The sequence below is a fragment of the Protopterus annectens genome, chromosome 11.part0, assembly GCF_019279795.1.
Source record: "Protopterus annectens isolate FY-2018-M chromosome 11.part0, PAN1.0, whole genome shotgun sequence".
In the NCBI taxonomy this organism is placed as follows: Eukaryota; Metazoa; Chordata; order Ceratodontiformes; family Protopteridae; genus Protopterus; species Protopterus annectens.
In genome coordinates this window covers 425,205,662-425,224,283 of record NC_056745.1, presented here as the reverse complement: position 1 = coordinate 425,224,283, position 18,622 = coordinate 425,205,662, and the positions used below count along the sequence as shown (strand labels likewise).

General features: G+C 43.3%; 1 protein-coding gene across 1 annotated transcript in view; it reads right to left on the bottom strand.

Moving 5' to 3' along the window:
• Positions 1–8,732: 8,732 nt before the first annotated feature.
• LOC122814947 (aldo-keto reductase family 1 member C23-like protein) overlaps positions 8,733–18,622 on the bottom strand; it is a 188,772-nt gene continuing 178,882 nt past the window's right edge. The window contains exons 5-6 of the mRNA XM_044087207.1: positions 9,102–9,224; positions 8,733–8,744 (exon numbers count right to left, since the gene is read on the bottom strand). Coding sequence (XP_043943142.1) covers positions 8,733–8,744; positions 9,102–9,224 — 135 coding nt within the window. The remainder of the gene's footprint in view (positions 8,745–9,101; positions 9,225–18,622) is intronic.

The following is an 18,622-nucleotide window of genomic DNA, read 5'->3' as shown; positions in this document are numbered from 1 at the left end:
TGTACTCTGAAATTAGACCCAGAGGTCAGTCCAATGAGAAGAGTTCCAATAGCTATGCAAGACAGAGTCCAAGTCCTGTTAGATAAGATGGTGCAGCAAGGTGTGATGTCCAGTTACAGAACCAACTGAGTGGGTGTCTTCCACAGTAGTCGCTCAAGAAAAGCTCAGATGAGATCAGAATATGTATTGACCCAAGAGACAAAAGCATTAAAGAGACCCCACCATCATATGTGTACATTCTAGGAAGTTGCTACCCTCATACCAAATACCACTGTTTTTTTTGTCTTGGATAGAAAGAGGTCATTTGGCAATTAATGCTTGATCGCAATTTTTCACTACTGACTACATTCAGTACTCCATTTGGTAGATACAGATTTCTCAATTTGCCTTTTGAAATAAATTCTGCTAGTGAAGTCTTTCAGCATGCAGTGGAGCAATTTTTTTTCAGGCTGTGTGCTCTAATAGTTTATTTACTAGTTGGAGGCAATGGTGAAAGAGCATGACAGAAACCTCAGGAAAGTTCTGGAAATAACACGTGAAGTGAATCTACAGCTCAATCCTCTAAAATGTAAATGCAGGCTACCAGAAGTTACTTGTGTATGTAATTTATCAGTTCAGGCTTACGACCAGATCCTTCCAAACAGCCATTCTTGAGATGCCAATTGCAATGTCCAAGCCTAGTGTTTTCTTGGTAATGGTTAACTATTTGGGCAAGTTTATACCAGACATCAGTGAATTATCAGTGCCTTTAAGACAGCTGGCATGCAAAAATGTTACCTGGCCATGGTTGGAACACCAGAGAGCATTTGATGACCTGAAACAGAAAATTGCCAGTCCATCTATGTTAAAATACTATGTCCACAAACCAGTAATTCTTTCCTGTGATGCTTCAAAGTTCAGTCTTCGTAAACTTGTTCAGGAAGGTAGCTCAGTAGCCTACACATCTAGAACTCTCACCCAAACTGAGATGCATACGGCCACCCAGGTTTCAAAGTTACCAAAAGAAGGGCAAGAGGACTAGTGTTTTGGCCTTCTCTGTAAAAAGATAAAGTACTTTCATCTTGTTCAGTATGCAATAGTACTAAACTTTTAGTTATGTACTCACCATAACTTCAGATGTTTGGGATCCATCTCGCCTACATTCTGACTGATGGGTTCGGAGCCGATCCCTCGGCTCCGACTCGGCACGCTTATGCCAAAGAGCGAAGTCTCTTATTGGCTGAGCTTACTATATCCCAGGATGCACCACTACCAGTCCCCCAGATCTAGTTTGTCCGCATACATGCACACATGCACGCCCTGCTTATATAACATCGTCAGATGAAACAAGATAAAACAGTAGAACTCAAAACCGTTCAAACTCTTCTGATCTCCAAGGCAGGGGGAAGGAGGGTGGGTATTAGGAATGTGGCGAGATGGATCCCAAACATCTGAAGTTATGGTGAGTACATAACTAAAAGATGTTATGTGATCCTATCTCGCCTACATTCTGACTGATGGGACAGCGTCCCTAGCACCTGAATCCTGGGTGGCTCACTGGAAAACACTCCTGAGTACCGTGGAACCAAATGATGCTCGTCCTTTAGATGCCACATCCAATTTGTAGTGGGAAATGAAAGTGTGCGGATTGGACCAAGTAGCCGCAGCACAAATCTCCGATATAGCGAGCTTGGAATGAAAAGCTATAGAAGTAGCCATAGCTCTGGTAGAATGAGCTTTGATAGATGTTGTAAGTTGCTTATTCGAAGAAGAATAAGCCTGAGTTATGCAATCTCTAATCCATTTGGAAATAGTAGCTTTTGTGATGGTTTGACCCAATTTATTATCTGAGAAGGACACAAACAACTGGTCTGACTTACGAAGTTGCTGAGTCCTGTCTAAATAGAAGCGTAATTGCCTGTGAACATCCAATTTATGGAGAGTGTATTCTGCTTCGTTGGAGACATTTGGGAAGAAAACTGGTAGCTCTAGAGACTGTTGGAGACAAAGATTAGAACAGACCTTTGGGACAAAGGATGGATTAGGCCTAAGAGATACTCTGTCCTTGTGGAAAATCAAGTACGGTGGTTTAATGGACAGGGCTTGAAGCTCTGAAACTCTTCTTGCAGAAGTAATTGCAACTAAGAAAGCAGTTTTCCAAGACAGATATTTTAACTCACATGTAGCAGCCGGTTCGAAAGGGGAAGATGTCAATGCACGAAGCACTAAATCTAGATCCCACGGAGGCGCAGGATGAGAAACTGGGGTCTCAACAGACCCGCACCTCTAATGAAAGTTTTGCATAGTCTGCAGCTCATCAATGGAGGATCCATGGACTCGTGAAATTTAGAGATTGCCGCTAGTTGGACTTTAATAGTAGAGACAGAAGATCCTTGATTAAATAGGGATGTTAAAAATTTCAAAACCTCTGGGATAGGAGCAGTGATAGGGTCTAAGCCCTTGAGTTGAGCCCAGATAGCAAACCTCTTCCACTTACTGAGGTACAATTTGTTAGTGGTGGGTTTGTGGGCAAGATAAAATGTGAACAACTTCCGGGTCTAATGTGTGACTTCTGACTAAAGTCGGAAGTGGAGGAGCCAAGCTGTCAACTTCAAAGATCGAAGGGACTGATTGCTGTTGTCCCGACTGATGAATTAGCAGGTCCGGAATTAGGTCTAAAGTCCACGGATCGTCCACCGCATGTTTCTTCAGGTAAGGAAACCATACCTGACGAGGCCAGTATGGGGCAATCAGTATCATTGCGGACCCCAATTGAGAAGCTTTTTGAATGACTTTGGAGAGAAGTGGAATCGGAGGAAAAGCATAAAGTAGCCCTGTTGGCCAAGGTTGTGCTAGAGCATCCATAGCTGGTACTCCCTGATGTGGAGTCAAGGAGAAGAACCTTTTGCACTTGGTGTTTAGTGGAGTTGCAAATAGGTCGCAGCACGGTGTCCCCCATCTCCTGAAAACCTGAGCTGCTACTGTTTCATTTAGGGACCACTCGTGAGGAGAGAGAATTGTCCTGCTCAATTTGTCTGCCAATATATTTGATTTCCCCGGAATGTGGGTCGCTACCAAGAAGCGGTTGGTAGCTACAGCCCATTCCCACACCCTCATGGCCTCTCTGCAAAGGGGGTAAGATCTGGTCCCTCCTTGTTTGTTCAGATACCAGACCACCGACATGTTGTCTGTGTGGATGGCGATGATGCCCTGAGGAAGAAACTTGTGTAAGGCCTGTAGGGATAGAAGTACAGCCCTCATCTCCAACACATTGATGTGGAGAAGAGCTTCGTCTGGAAGCCAGGAGCCCTGAACTAACCTGCCCAGACAATGCCCCCACCCTATCTGGGAGGCATCTGTCGTCAGGGTAACCACTGGAGAGGGAATAACAAAGGGCTTCCTTGATTTAGATTGGATGTCTGAAGCCACCAGCGAAGGTCCCATTTGCATGTTTCCGTAATCATGATGTGATGATTGAGGGAAGATCCTGAAAGGACCATTGAGTTGACAATAGCCACTGAAGAATCCTCATGTGCAATCTTGCCAGAGGAACTAAAAGAACCGTGGCAGACATTGAACCTAAAACTTGTAGAACCATCCTGGCTGGGGCTTTGGATCTCGAGATCAGAGCTTGAACTTGGCCCTGTAAAGTTTGGATCCTTTCGGCAGGAAGAAAGACGCGCATCAATTTTGAGTCTATCTCTGCTCCTATGAACCTTATGCGCTGAGAGGGCAGCAAGACAGACTTTGACCAATTGAATGTAATCCCCAGGGTAGCACCCAGGAGATGGTGGCTTTGAGGTTGTCCATTAGTAGATGCCTGGTGGTGGCAGTCAGGAGCCAGTCGTCCAGATAGGGAAACACTTGGAATCCAAGACTTCTCAGGTGAGCCGTCACTACTGCCAAACACTTGGTGAACACCCTGGGGCTGTGGTGAGACCAAAGGGCAGAGCACAAAATTGGTAATGACTGACTTCCAGGCTGAAGCGCAGATACCTCCTGGACGCCTGATGTATCGGTATGTGATAATAGGCGTCCTTGAGGTCTATGGAGCACATCCAAACATCCTTCTCCAACAATGGGAGAATGGATTGTAACGTGACCATTCGAATTTGGATTTCGTGACGGATTGGTTCAGTCTGCTGAGATCCAATATTGGTCTCAGGTCCCCTGTCTTTTGGCACTAAAAGAACCTGGAGTAATTTCCTGATCCGATCTGGTCTGTGGGGACCGGTTGGATGACTCCTTTTTCTAGCAGCTTTAAAGCTTCTGCGGCTGCCATTTCCCTTTGACTGGGTGGTGGGTCCGGGATTTTTTGGACGGTGGGGGTGAGTATGTGAATGGGATGGTGTAACCTCCGGCAATGATCCGAAGCACCCATCTGTCCTGAGTGATTGACTCCCAGGCTTTTAGGTGCTTGACAAGACGAGACCCGACGGGCTCCGGCGCAGCACAGCCGGGCAATCCCTCATGATGTGTGGGAGGCTGAAGAGCCACGAAAGGACTCATGGTCTTCAGAATTGCGGGCCTCTGCCGCCTCTGGGACGGCGTCTCCCTGAAAAATTTCCCCGCCCTCTGCCTCTGGAAGGGGAATCTTCCTGCTGTTGGGGGAAAAACTTACGAGATTTGCGGAACCACATCTTCCCCCCTCCTTTAGCCTTGGGGTAAGGCCGAAAGGGAGTGGAATAACGGGCACCTACGGCAGATAAAGTTTTTCCCTCTTGCTCACAGCGGGTAAGGGTGTCTTTAACCTTCGGTCCAAACAAAGAGGACCCATCAAAGGGAGCGTCGGTGAAGGAAGACTTGAAGGCCTCCAAGAACTGACACAAGCGGAGCCAGGCTTGTCTCCGAGAGCCACGCCTGTGCCTGCCGCTCTACCCGCCTTCGGCCGCATAGGAAATGAGCCTCATGGACGAGTTAGAAATTGACGTAAGGATAGCCAACTGAGAGCTAACCGACTGGGCTAGCTGCTCAGGTAGGTTACCCGAGAGGCAATCTGACAACTCCTTGACCAGATCCCTCTGCAGCCTGGTAAAATGTGCCAAATAATTCAGAGACCTTAAAGTAAAGGCCGCTGAAGTCAGGGTGCGCTTCCGCACCTGTCCATGCTCCTAGATTCCTTATTAGGAGGATGGATGGACGTTGAAGCCTCTGCCACGTCCTGTTGTGTAGCAGATGCCACCACCATGGCATCTACAGCCACGCCTTTAGTGAGGAACTCCTTCTCGGGTGGGGCAGACAAAAATTTATTTGGACGAGAAGGGACTGGTTCCACGGTATCTGGATGTTCCCACGCCCCGACAAACTAAATCCAGAGGCTCGTCGAAGGGCGGAGACACCCAGGAGGCGGAGGGCTGAGCCCCAAAGGCCTTGAGGAGCACTGACTCATCAGCAGAGGGGTTTGGATATCCAGCCGCCTCGTTGTTTGAGGATCTCTAAGATGTCTGCAAATGAGACATCATCCGAGGACGACTTCGGGACCCCTCTGCATCATCAAGATCAGTGTCGATGTAATAGACTCGGGAGTCCACGTGCTTCCTCTTGCACGATCTCTTCCTTGGGGTTCCTCCGACGACAACTCAAGAACCCTCAGGAGGAGGGGAACCCCCAATGGGGGTAACCTCAGGCCCAGGGGCTCCGCTGCCTACGGACAGGGGAACTGCCAAAGACCCAGTCTCCACGCCCAGGGAAGGTGCTGGTAAAGCCGGAGAGATGGCCGAAGAAGACTTGGCCAAGGCACTCCTCATGGCTCTGAAAGCCGGACCCCCAGAATCCTGGGAGTGTCCGGTCCCCGGAGCCATGATAGCCGACGGAAGTCCCGCAGCCGAAGCACCGAGGGGGAGGCTCGGAACCGAAAGCATAGGTCCCGAAACATCACCCCCGGGTCCAGCCGAAGAAGTCCGTGTACCAAACTCGGACCCGAAGGCCCGGGTTGGAGTAAGGGTTGGAGCAGACCCCAAGATCTCCACCGGCTCCAACAGCACCTGCTCCGACGGAGCCGAAGCAGTCGGAGGAGGAATGGCAATGGGGTGGGCCAGGGCTATCGGCTCCGAAGCCAACTGGGTCGGAACCGAAACAAATTTTTGGAAGACTGGGGACTGGAACAGTCTTTGGAGCACCCTGTCTATATCTGAATCCGACATCCTCGAAGACCGAGAGGAAACTGAACGGGTTCGAGACGGCCTCTCCAACGGCCCCAAAGGGCTAGGGGACCGGCTCCGAGGCGACTCGATGACTATCGGCGCCGAAGGAATACACACACTAGATTCCATCGGTGCCGAGGTGGACTTCGGCGCCGAGGAGGAAGTGTCTGAGCGGGCGACCCTTGTCGGCTCCGAGACCAGTGGAGCCGACGAAGGTGACCCGCCTCTCGATGCCCCAGCCATCGGCTCCGAAGCCAGAGGAGTCGAGACTGGTGGCATCGAGGCAGACCGTTCCGCCCTCGGCTCCGAAGTCCTTGGAGCCGAAGGAGAGGCCTGCCTATGTCTTTTGGCGGTCGGATCCGACGGACTGGTCGGAACTGACGCCCTTTTCTTTTTAGCCGGAGAAGGAGAGGATGCCAAGGCTTCTTCAAAAGAAGGTTTTATTAACCCTTAAGAATCAGTTTATTTTTCCTCTCCTGGAGGACCCTTGAGGAAAAAGCGTGACACACGCTGCATGACTCCTGTAAGTGTTTTGCACCCAAACAATACACACAGAGCGGTGATCGTCTGTGATAGACATTTTGAAATTGCATTTGGTGCATTTTTGAAGCCGAAGGCCTAGGATTTTGAGACATTATGGCAAAACAATTTCAGTAATCTTTGACAGAAAAATACAAACTGACTTTCTGTTTGACACTACCTAATAATAGGTTACAGTTATCGCTTAAAAGCGTTGCAAATAACAAGGGTACTTTGAAACCCTGTAAGGTTTTAGGAGGGTTGACTGACCGGGAAGGCCCTAAGATGAAGGAGGCCTACCAAACTCAACCCAATCACACAACAAGTCTTTAACAAACTCCAAACACACACAAAAGTGAAGAATAGCCGTTAAAACAGCTTTTTGTGACAAGACAGCAAAAAAACTGACAGAAAAAGTTAGTAAATTTACTACTCAGCTCAGCCAGCTCGAGACCACGTCTTCGCAGGTTAGCGGCAAACGAGATCTGGGGGACTGGTAGTGGTGCATCCTGGGATATAGTAAGCTCAGCCAATAAGAGACTTCGCTCTTTGGCATAAGCGTGCCGAGTCGGAGCCGAGGGATCGGCTCCGAACCCATCAGTCAGAATGTAGGCGAGATAGGATCACATAACATCCACATTTGCAAAAAAGAGCCACTTCAACTAAACCAGATTCTTGCACAACTTGGTCAACAGTAGCCACTGACATATTTGAGTGAATAGTCAACATTACATGTTGTAGACTCTTATTCTAATTGGTTATGGTTAGGGATGGATCTGCTACCTAAACTGACATCTAGTACTGTCATTACTAATTTGAAAAGTCATTTTCTCAGTCCATGGTAGCTTACAAAGTTATTTCTGACAATAGTGCCCAGTTTACCAGTCAGCTATTTCAGAAATTTACAAAAGAATGGGACTTTATCCATGTTACCAGTAGTCCTGAGTACCCACAGTCAAACAGCCTAGCTGAACGTGCAGTAAAGTGCAAAGCAATTATTGAGAGGTCAAAGCATGACAATACTGATGTTTTTTTGAATTCGCTTAATCTCAGAAATATATCCAGTGACAATTTACTTGGGACACCTGCTCAGACTTCTGTCTAAGCAAACCAGAACAACTGAGCCTATCAGTTCCAGTTTGTTGGTGCCTAATGCTAAAAACACCAGAGCAATCAAAGCCTAACTATTCAAAAAGCATCAATTCCAGAAGTCCAGCTATGATGAAATGAGTAGATTTCTTCCTCCATTGAAAGGAGATAGCGAGGATGCAAACTGCGAAAGCTTTTGATCAAATTGGTCAAGTGAGAGGTGACCGTGCCGACCAGAGATCTTACTTAGTAGAATAGAGATCTTACTTAGTAGAATCTGGGGGTATAAACTACAGAAGAAATTGCAGGAATCTTATGGTGTCTGAACAGATATCGCAGCATTGTACCTGTGATACAGACTGTAGAGTAACCCAGACAATGTTCCTGTTGAAGGACATCTCATTACCTATTCCCATTCCCGATATCCCAGAGGTCCCTGAAGTTGAACATTCATTAGACAGTCAGTGTTGCTAAACGCAGCCCTAATTTTTATGTCCCACAATCAGGTTGCATTTCCAGACCTAGTCTAAAATACACAGCAATCTGGACATGATTGATTGTTTCACATGTAATTAGTTCTGTATACCTGCATGTCAAAGGATTATTTCTGTACAACAGCATCTCAACAATTATGGTCATTATTACTGTGCAGGACATGTTTCTCAAAAAGTGAAGATGTAGATCAGAGTGTGTTGCGACTTTGAAATGCTTCTTAAAGTGAGGTCACATGCATATAAATAGAGCACATGCAGGCAGCAGTGCCATTTTGAGTGAACAGCCAGTGTTAACATGTATGAGTGCAGTAGTCAGTTTATAAGTTTAAGTTACTAAGCCTCAATCCTGATGTGCTTCTATGTAATAAAGCTGCTTTAATCCAATCCACAACCATTTGTCTGTTTTATCCTGACCGGACAAGCAACAATGTATACTACAGTGAGCAGAAAATATGTCTACACCTGCAACAATCTTTTTTCTTAAGGGAAAAAAATTTACTTTGATGCATTATCTGTCAGACTGAAATGATGTAATGAAAGAACAGTCACAGCTAAAGTGTGAAATGATATATTATTGGAATAGACCTCTGTAAGAACTCCCATACTGATATGGTATACAAGCGTGATGTATTGCAGCAATGCAACTAAATGATACATTTATAATTTTTAAACTATTGAAATTGACAGCATCTGCAACAGATATATTTTACAATAACTTTCAACAATACATACTCTGATTATTGGACTATACATCAAGGATGACTATATATACACATGGACAATGACTGGGGGTGAAAATCAACATGGGAGCTCCATTTACAAATCTTGGAGACCTGATTAAACTCTGCACACAGACATAAAAACTCAAAAGTGTTACCTGATTGCAGACTGGTTTATACTTGAGTCCTGGTTTATTCAAAATCTTCCCCAACTGTCTAGCATTGAAGTTTGAGACACCAATAGATTTCACCAGACCTGCATCTTTGCAGGTCTCCAAAGCCTGCATGAAATCAAAATCAGTTTTAGCCAAAATATCAGTCAGCAAATCTACATTACAGTTTGTAGATAATTTGCATACAATGCACAGATATTTTAAAGCAACCAATAATTAAGCATAACATATTTGCCTCTGTGGCACAGAGCAGCCCTGACTGACCTAGAATAAACTAGTGGCTCTGGTACTGAAAAAGTTAACCAGGGAGGATGAAAGAAGTGAACAAAATGCAACTCCCCCAAGTCAGAGGGGCATGCTGCACCCAGATATGTATACGTGTACTACCAAGTATGTTCAGAAGGCCAGTATCTCAGCTGTGCCTAAGATATTTGTGTGCAGGGAGGCTGGGACAAAAATGCTCCTATGGCTGCCTGAATGACGCCTTTCCCTTTGAAGGCTCACAACCTTAGCAAATGTGTGCACACAGGTACAGACACACACCACCCCAGGAGGAATGAATGGGTGGAGATAATTTCAATTATGTGTGTGTGCAGTGAGGAAGAATGATAACTGTCAGGCATAAGCAACAAAAGTATAAACTACCATAACTACATTTTTTATTGTAGTGAGATGGCAGTAAATCATCTAAGCAGCTACCTGAAATCCATGAACCACACAGACAAGTCTCTCAAATGTTAGTAACCTACTCTTATATACGTTATTAGATTCTCTAACATATGTTCAGAACTACTGGAAATACCAACATCATTAAACATTCCCAAAGTGTAAGGATATGTATTTCAGGATGCATCTTTGTCCGTAATCCCATTTAGTGAAATGATATCCTATTTAAAATGCTACCACCTACAAACTCTAGGAAGTTTAGGGATATATAGGTTTATAGGCATGTACTAGGCAAACTACTACTGGGGCCTTATGCCTAGTGACATCCCAAATCTCTCAAGTTCTGGTAACTTTGATAGTTTAAGCAGGGGCTGAGAGACTAACATTAGAGATTCAGGTGCCAAACCAGTGGTGAACTTTCGGTTCTCCATCCACTTGTCCAAGTTACATTTGAATTGGATTGAAAAGGAAGTTTGCTTCACATGGATGGGGAGACTGTTCCAGAGAAAGGGTAGTCTTTGGGATACATACTCTCTCCAGCAGGTCCTATTTATATTAAAGGCAGGTTTAAGTCTTTAAAACAAGTAATACTGATGATGTTAGTTTTGTGGATATGCAGGATGAGCATCAGAGTGGGGTCTGAAGATGGATGGACACTGAAGAACCAGGGGTGCCCTTGCTGTATTGGGTTCCTGTCCTATATATTGAGACTAGACAAAGCCTTTTCCACTTGGCTATATCAAAGACATTCTGGTATTAGGTTTTCCAACCTCCCTACACATTTACAGCAAGCCCTAAGAGAACTAGTGCCTCAAAGGAATTAAAATCTTGTAATCCATACTTCGGGGTCTGCAGACTGGGATATAATAGTGATTCCTTGTACTGAGTGAGAAAATCCACCAAAAAAATGAGTATAGAGTAATGTCCACTGGTCAACTCCTTGAAAAGAGGGAACTAATGATAACTTTGCCAAAATGGTGTTAGCAGCAGTATCTTCAGATTCTCCAAACTTGACAGATAAGCTGGAGAAAGACACCTCATTTTAACCTCCATTCAGAGTTTGTCCTTGACCTGCTTACAGAATGAGCCACTGTGTCCAGACAGGAGGGGATATAGACTGCTTGTAGAAATGTATGTATTTGAAATTTGTTGGGTTTGTCCGACTGGGAAAATGCTCATTTTCAGCAGAGACCAGAGGAGAAAAGCTACAGATACAATACACAAATAGATCATATAAGTATAACAATACAGATTAAAATGAACAAAAAAAATCACTATACAATTACTATATAAATGATAAAAATTACCAAAACAACCAAATGCCACCGATACAAATTTCAAGCAGACTTTCATTACTAAATCTAGGCGTCAACACACAGTAAGGAATCCTCTTATGCCTGGTCAAGTAGAACAGAGATGAAGTTACAATTAGACAGCAAATGAAGTTGGAGAGTAGGCTTAGGAATTTTGCTAAATTTGGTAATTGTAGAGTTGCTTAACTGTGGCTCACAAGGATTAAACAGATTCAGGACTGTAATGTTAGTTGTATAATCAACTGTGGTGGTAGTGCTGCAGTTGTCACCTCACAGTAAGACGTTGTCCTGTTCGATTCTCTAATCATCTTGTGTGGAGACATGTGTGAATGGGCATACCTTCATTGAAGGTTGTGTGCTAGGGCTGGCAACTCGGTATGTAAAAAATCTACTGCCAATCATTAGCGGACCGGAGTTCAGCTGTGGCGACCCCTAACCGGGAAAAGCCGAAAGATACAACAATGTTAGTTGTATAATCAATCATATCTTATGGAGGAAAGCAGAGGATATGGGAGAGAAAGGATAGCAGAGAGAGAAAGGATAGCAGAGAGTAGAAGGGAGATATGAATGTAGGGGAAGAGGATAATTCAGAGAGGGGGGAGTTGGGTTAGGACAGGGGCAGACCCATGAGTTTAGTAGATGGTATTTTAGTGTTTTTTTTTTTTTGAAACAATTTGAGTTAGAGATTACTCTAACATACTGGGCAGTTGTTCCAGGCAGTTGCAACAGAGTGGCTATATAGAAGCTTACCAATGGCTTTGTTGGGTTTAAAGATTTGGAGGAGGTATTTTTTCATAGCTACGTAGTGTACGGTTAGGGACATAAAGAGCAATGAGGGAGGAGAAAGGACAGAAGTGGGGTTGGTTTAGTATGTGATGGGTGAGGTGAAATTGTGGCAGCAAGAGCTGATGGTGAAATTCTAGCCACTGTAGGTTTTTTAGTGCCAGACAGTGATGCGAGCAGTATGGTAAGTTTGCTGAACATTTAGCAATTTTAATGTATGCAAGTTCTTAGCCAAGTCAGTTGGTTAGTTTGAAGGTTAGTGAGGATGGGGGTAGCATAAAGAAGTGTAGGTAGTAAGTAGACATGAGCAAGTGAGACTATGGAATCATTAGTCAGGAATTTTTTATTTCTGTAAAGTAGGCCAAGTTTTTGGTGAGTCTTTTTAATGCAGTTATGTAAATGGAGATCAAATTAAGTTGGTCATCTATTATGACCACCAAGAATTTAGTGTGAGATTCTACTTTGATAAGTGTGTTTAGTCAGTTGATAGTGAAGGATTTGAGATGCAGCAGTGTTTTAGGGAGGAACAGGAGAAGTTTAGTTTTGTTTAGGTTAAGGAGTTGGTTGGAAGTGAGCATTTTGTTGATGGAGTATAGAGATTCTTGGGTGAGAGCAAGAAGGTGCGTTAAGATTGTCAGAAGTGGAGATTATTGTCAAGTCATCTGCGTATTGTAGGAGAGAGGAGTGAGGACAGGCTAGATAAAGACTTGGTGAAAATATTGAAGAGGAGGGGTCCAAGGATGAAGCCTTGGGGTAACCCCGCTGTGGAATGGAAGGAAAGGAGAGGATGTAGAGAGCCATTTCACAGCCTGAGGTCGATTAGAAAGGTAGCTGGAGAACCAGGGAGAGGGAAGAGTTGGAGAGATTAAGGTTAGTTTGGACAGAAGTAGGTTATGGGAGACTATCAAATGCTTTAGAAAGGTAAAGGAAGAGACGCGAGACTAGTTATTGTCACAAGAATTGATAGCATGTGTAAAAGATATTAGTGCTGTGGTAGTACTGTGGTTTGGGAGAAAACTGTGCTGGGTAGGGGTTAGGAGATTTTCCTGTAGTAGATATTTAAGGAGCTGTTTATGAATATATTTGAGAATCTTTGAAGGAGGAGACAAGATAGCAAAAGATCTAAAGTTAGAGGGATCAGTGGAGTTACTGCCTTTATGAAGAGGAATGACAAAATCTTTTCTATACATCAGGGACTATGTTTTCTTGGATTGACCTGCTGATTAATATGGAGATGGGGGTAAGCTATAGTATTAGCTGTGAGTTTAAGTTAGAGAGGAGGTAAGGCGTCAGTGGAAGGAGAACAAGAATCCCATTTACTGAGTGGAGATCTGATATAAGCAGTGGGGATAGGCTTCAGGGTAAAGGCAGATGAGTTGGTGCTGGGGAAGGAGAGTGGGGGTAGTTTAGAGTATTTCAGTTAATTTCTGAATGGAGTCGATGAAGTGTTGCAGTTTATAAGGCAGAGCATGTTAGGGGAGGGTTTTGGCACAGGGTTTTCCTGTATATAATAATTTAACAGTATTCCAGAATTTATTGAGGTTATTATAGGGGTTTGAGGGTTAACATTCTATCAAGGTTTTTTTTTTTTTTTAAAGTTGTGTAGTTCATTGCATCTTTGAAAATTAGATGATGCGTATGTTCCAGGTTTTCCAGGCACTGTCCCTCTTATGCACGAGGTAATACATGTTTTGAGTTAACCAGGGTGCAAAGTTAGATTTAAATTTGCATTTTCCTGCTAGATGCTAAGGAGTTTAGAGTATTTAGAAAGATGGTATTAAATTTTAGGACAGCTTCTATGCAGAGATTATGAAGGACCAATTTATAGTGGAGAGTATTTGATTACAGGTATCAGGGTTAAAGTTGGATCATTTGCGACAGTCTTTGCAGTAATGGATTTTGGACCACTGGGGGGAGTGCTGCTGGATAGAGGTAGGGAGGTGATCACTTAGTGAATCAGGGAGTGTTGAGAGGTTATGATGGAGGTTGGGGTGAGAGGCAAGGATCCAGTCAAGTAAGCTGCTTGAGTTAGCGTGCGTATTTAGGTGAGTAGGAGTAGAGATAAATTGGGAGAAGCCAAAAAGGTTAATACTGGCATTTCTGACAGACTGAGGACAGAGAAATCCAGTCAATGATGACATCACCAAGTGTAATGGTTTCATAAGAAAGAGATCCAGAAAAAGTTTTCAAGAATTGGAATATTGTTTCCTGGGAGTATGTAGATGCTAGCAAACTATCTTTTAGTGGTTTAGTTTGCAGTTTAATATGAGGACTTCAGCCGAGTGAAAATTAGGTGGAGAGAATGATAGAGGGTGAGTTGGTCTAAGTACATAATTGCCACCCTCCTGCTTTTTTTGTTAGTCTATCCTGGCAAAATATGTTATACCCTAGCAGTAATATTTCCTTGTCTGATGTACGAGGTTTTACCCAGGTTTCTGAGATGGTGAGAATGTCAGAGTGGAGAGATATCCAGGAGCGCAGTTCCAAGACTGAGCATACTTTGAATATTGAAAGATAGAATAGCTGCACTTCTAGTAGCAGGGAAGGTGAAAGTGAGTGGAGGAGTGTAAAGAGGGAAAGGAATTGGTAGTCTGTTCTGGATTAGGATGCATGTCACCTGAGAGTAGAATGTTAAATACAACAGGATTTAGACTTTAAAAGAAGGGATTAAATTAGAGGTACTTTGGCTTTATTCTGAAGGCAAGGAGAGTTGTGGGAATAGTTTTATTTTAAATCAGTGACAGCGATTGTGGTTGAAGTGGGCAGGGGTAGTAGGGAAAGAGTATGCAGCTGAGAGATGTTTTAGTTGGTAGGAAAGTGTGGGGGTAGGGTTGTTGAAAGTTAGGGATTGATGGCAAGAGGTAGAGAGATAAGCGGAATAGTATGGAGGCGGATATGTAACATGGTGTCAAACTGGTATCAAATAGTGACATAAGATAGAAGTATGTTAGCAAAAATGCTGGGAATAAATTATGTAGCAGAGAGTAGGGAGGAAAAGTTTAGGCCAGTTAGTGGAAGGTACCAAAGGTTAGGGCAGAAGTTGGAACTGATTGGGTGTTTAGGCAGGATATGGAGTGTTCTAGGAGGGAGTGGTTTGGATGGAGGTAGTACAAATTTAAGGTAAGTGGAGCTAGGTGGGAATGGGGGTAGGTTAGGGGAGAGAAGTGAACCTGAGCATAGCGAGGGCGAACAAAGCAGACTGACCCAACTCTAGGCAAAGCACAAAGTGACAAAGAAAACCATCAGGAAGCAGGTTTCTTTGTTTTTATAAATGGTTATGTAGGCTAACAAAATCCCTTACTCTGCATATGGGCGAGAATAAGATTAAGACGAGGCAGTGAAAAAGTAGGTAATAAAAGCACAGTACTAGACCAGATATATAGAAAAGGGTAGTTACTAACTTTAGGCTCTGTAGATTTTGCAGTATACAGATAAGACTAGTGCTGAGAGAAGGGGAGAAAATTTGAGGAGGTAGGAATCAAAGCTGTATGAATAGTAAGTCTAGTGGGGAGCAGTCAGAGTTTAGCATGCATGCCTCAAACCAGAATAAAGGTATAGGAGACAAAACAATTAGCTTAGGTAGATAACTAATACAGGAGGTGAAGTATGCACTCAACAAAATAATATTTGGTAGAGAGCCCATGTAATCAATGTACTTTGTAGGCTCAAGAGATGTTAGCTCTCATATAGTTATTGGATATAAGCCACAACAACCAGGTCTTTTCAGAGATGCAGGGGTGAAGTTAGTACAAGGTAAAGCTTGGTCTCCTGTTAAGTAGTGGTGCACACACTACCTCTGCAGCTAGGAAGAAGATACCATTACAAGGACCAAAGTACAAGGTAAAGCTTGGTCTCCAGTTAACTAGTGGTGCACACACTACCTCTGCAGCTAGGAGGAAGATACCATTACAAGGACCAAAGTTAGAAAGGTTGATTGGTTACTTTCCAAACTGTTATGGCTAGTCTGAAAGGGGCAATACTTTGCCCCACCTTCTTTACATACAATATAACTGTGGTATTGTCAGTCACTACTTGGAGAGTACCTGGGGTATGTATAAATTGTGCAGGGATGACTGATCATCTCTCTGATATCAATGAGAGATTTCTTGTGCAAGGGGCTCCATACACCCTGAACATTAACTTCACGGGAGCAAACTTACCAAGCAAAGTCTGATGCATCTGTCACAATGCTCTGTACTGGCAGAGGCTGTACAAAGGGAACCCTTATATTGCAGTCTAACAATTTGGCACATTACACTAAGTCCAGAACCAGACAAGGAATGACTGGAATTTGCTGACTAAGAATTTTAGTGTTTGTTTCACAATGTCTGATGCCGCCACTGTAATTTCCCCAAATGAAGCCTGGCAGAGCTTTTAGAAATTGCCTTGTTGAGGCAGAAATCTGTCTGACATTCAGAAAGTAGCTTCTGTATACTATTGTTTTGACTGGAGGAACAAAGCTAGTTTTGCAATGCGATATCTATTAGGCAACTTAGAAAAATCACTCTGAGGGAATTAGAGAAAATGTCTTTAGAATCGGAGTGAATCCTAGATTTTGAAGGATTGTGCAGCACTCCAAAACCTTTAATACTACTGAAGTGAAAGTAGTTTGAGCCAGATAATCATCCAGATATGCATGCATCTGAATTCCTTGGAGCCTGGAAAAGGCTAGAACGAGTGCCATGTACCTCACCTTTGGTGTTACAGAATGCTCAAAGGACAAAGTAGTAAATTGACAACTGTGCCAAAGACAGAATCTTAAACATTTTCTGTGATGCTTATGGATAGGAATGTGCAGGCAAGCATCTTTTAAAATGAGAATGACCAAAACAGTATTTGGGTGTAGAAGAGGCAGAGGAGTTCAGTATTTGGGTGTAGAAGAGGCAGAGGAGTTCAGTTAAGTACTATGAAGTGAAGAACCCTCAAGATCTAATAGTGAATTGTCACAGTCTGCTTCTATCCTGTGGACTAAGTCTTGAATAAAATAATTTTCAAAGCTTTGAGGCACTCCTATTGCTCTTAATAGGAGGTTTGAAACAGAAAGCTTAAGCTGCTCCTTGCCTATAAGAACTTGAGGAATGCCAGACAGAGCTGGTTTAAAATTACATTAAAGCTTGTAACCTCTTTATGATGCCTAACGCACAGGAGTCTGAAGTGACAGTTTCCCATAAAAGGAGGCAACAAGAAATCATACCAGCAATTTAGCAGAAAAAGGGGGAAGTTAGGGTGGACAGGAAAGGGAAAGAAGAGGACTACAGATGCATAATCTGGGCTGATCTCTAGTATTCTTAGACCCCTGGAATCCACTCTGCTTGTAGAGTTCTGATCTTATGTCTTGATAAGGAATCTCAGAAAGCTTCAGATCCATATCTAGCATAGTTAAAAATCATTTAAATCATGTGTTTGATGATTTACTGCTCTAAAATACAAGGTTGCAGAAGTATGTACATTTTAATGAACTTTCAAGGGCTCTACTGTTCTTATTTGGAAAAGAAGCAGGAACTAATTTAGATACCTTCTCCAAGTCAGAGAACACTTGGCAACATGATTTCTGTAAAGATTTGTTTCCATTGTTTATGTAGGTAAACTGACAGCTTAGAAGTGGATAAGATGATAGAGGATGGACAGCCTATGTATCCAAGAGACAAGATAGAAGGGCAGTGCAGCAAAGCCGCTTGGCTTGGAATCCAGAGTCTACTACTCAGGAGGAGGATAGGCTAGAAATATGGGACTTGTGGCAAGACAAAGGCTTCAGAAGGAAGTTGGGGATATCAAAATCACTGATGGGACAGTATTCATAATCTCAGCCTATGCCTAACAGCAGGGTTAAAACAGTGAGAAAAAAAAGTGCATTCAGACAGTATCTGCATGACCTACTAGATAAAGCAGGACAACATGAATTGGTGTTAAAGGGAAACCTGAATGTTCATATCAGAACAGACGGAACAAGATACAAGGGATGCCAGAGTCCACATGGGTGCGGCAACAGGAATAAAGGAGAGGCTATTCTAGACTCCTGTCTGGCAAATGGCTTGAGAATAGCCAACACATGGTTCAGAAAGAGAGTGTCACAAGATCAAATACAACAGTGGCCAACATGCAACTTACGTAGACTTCCTCCTAGTAAGGAAAGAGCACTAGGGTAGAATCAATGATTGCAAAAGTTCTCTCTGGCGAAACAGGTAGCCCACAGCATAAACCACTGGTTGCCACAATCGGATGCAAGCAGTGGTCACAGAAGACTCTTAAGGTCAACAGAGATCAGACTGAAGACCTGGGTGTTGACTGGAGAGAAAGCACAACAGCAACTTATTTAAAACACCAAAACAAACTGGAAAGGAAAACAGCTCCACAGATATCAGCTAAAAAGTTTATTCTACCAAAGTAATTAAGCACTTTTGTCCGAGTATAACAAAGACTTCTTCAGAATCAAACACACATACCATCAGTTTTTAAAAGCCCCTCTCTCATGTCAACCTAACCAATGAACATCCTACATAAATTACAACGCTTAAGAACTGTATCTACCATTAAACACCATTTGTTGCAAAAAAAAATATACAAAATATTCATCGGAAAGCTTTTGATCTACAACACACTTAACACTCACATAAAAACAGTCTAAACCATTTACATAAATTTTAAACACAAGACCTTAGTCTTAATACACAAGCGATACAGCAATTTTCATTAAGACCTGGTGGAACAAGAGTCAAGTTTGATCTGCCACCTCAACTCACCCAA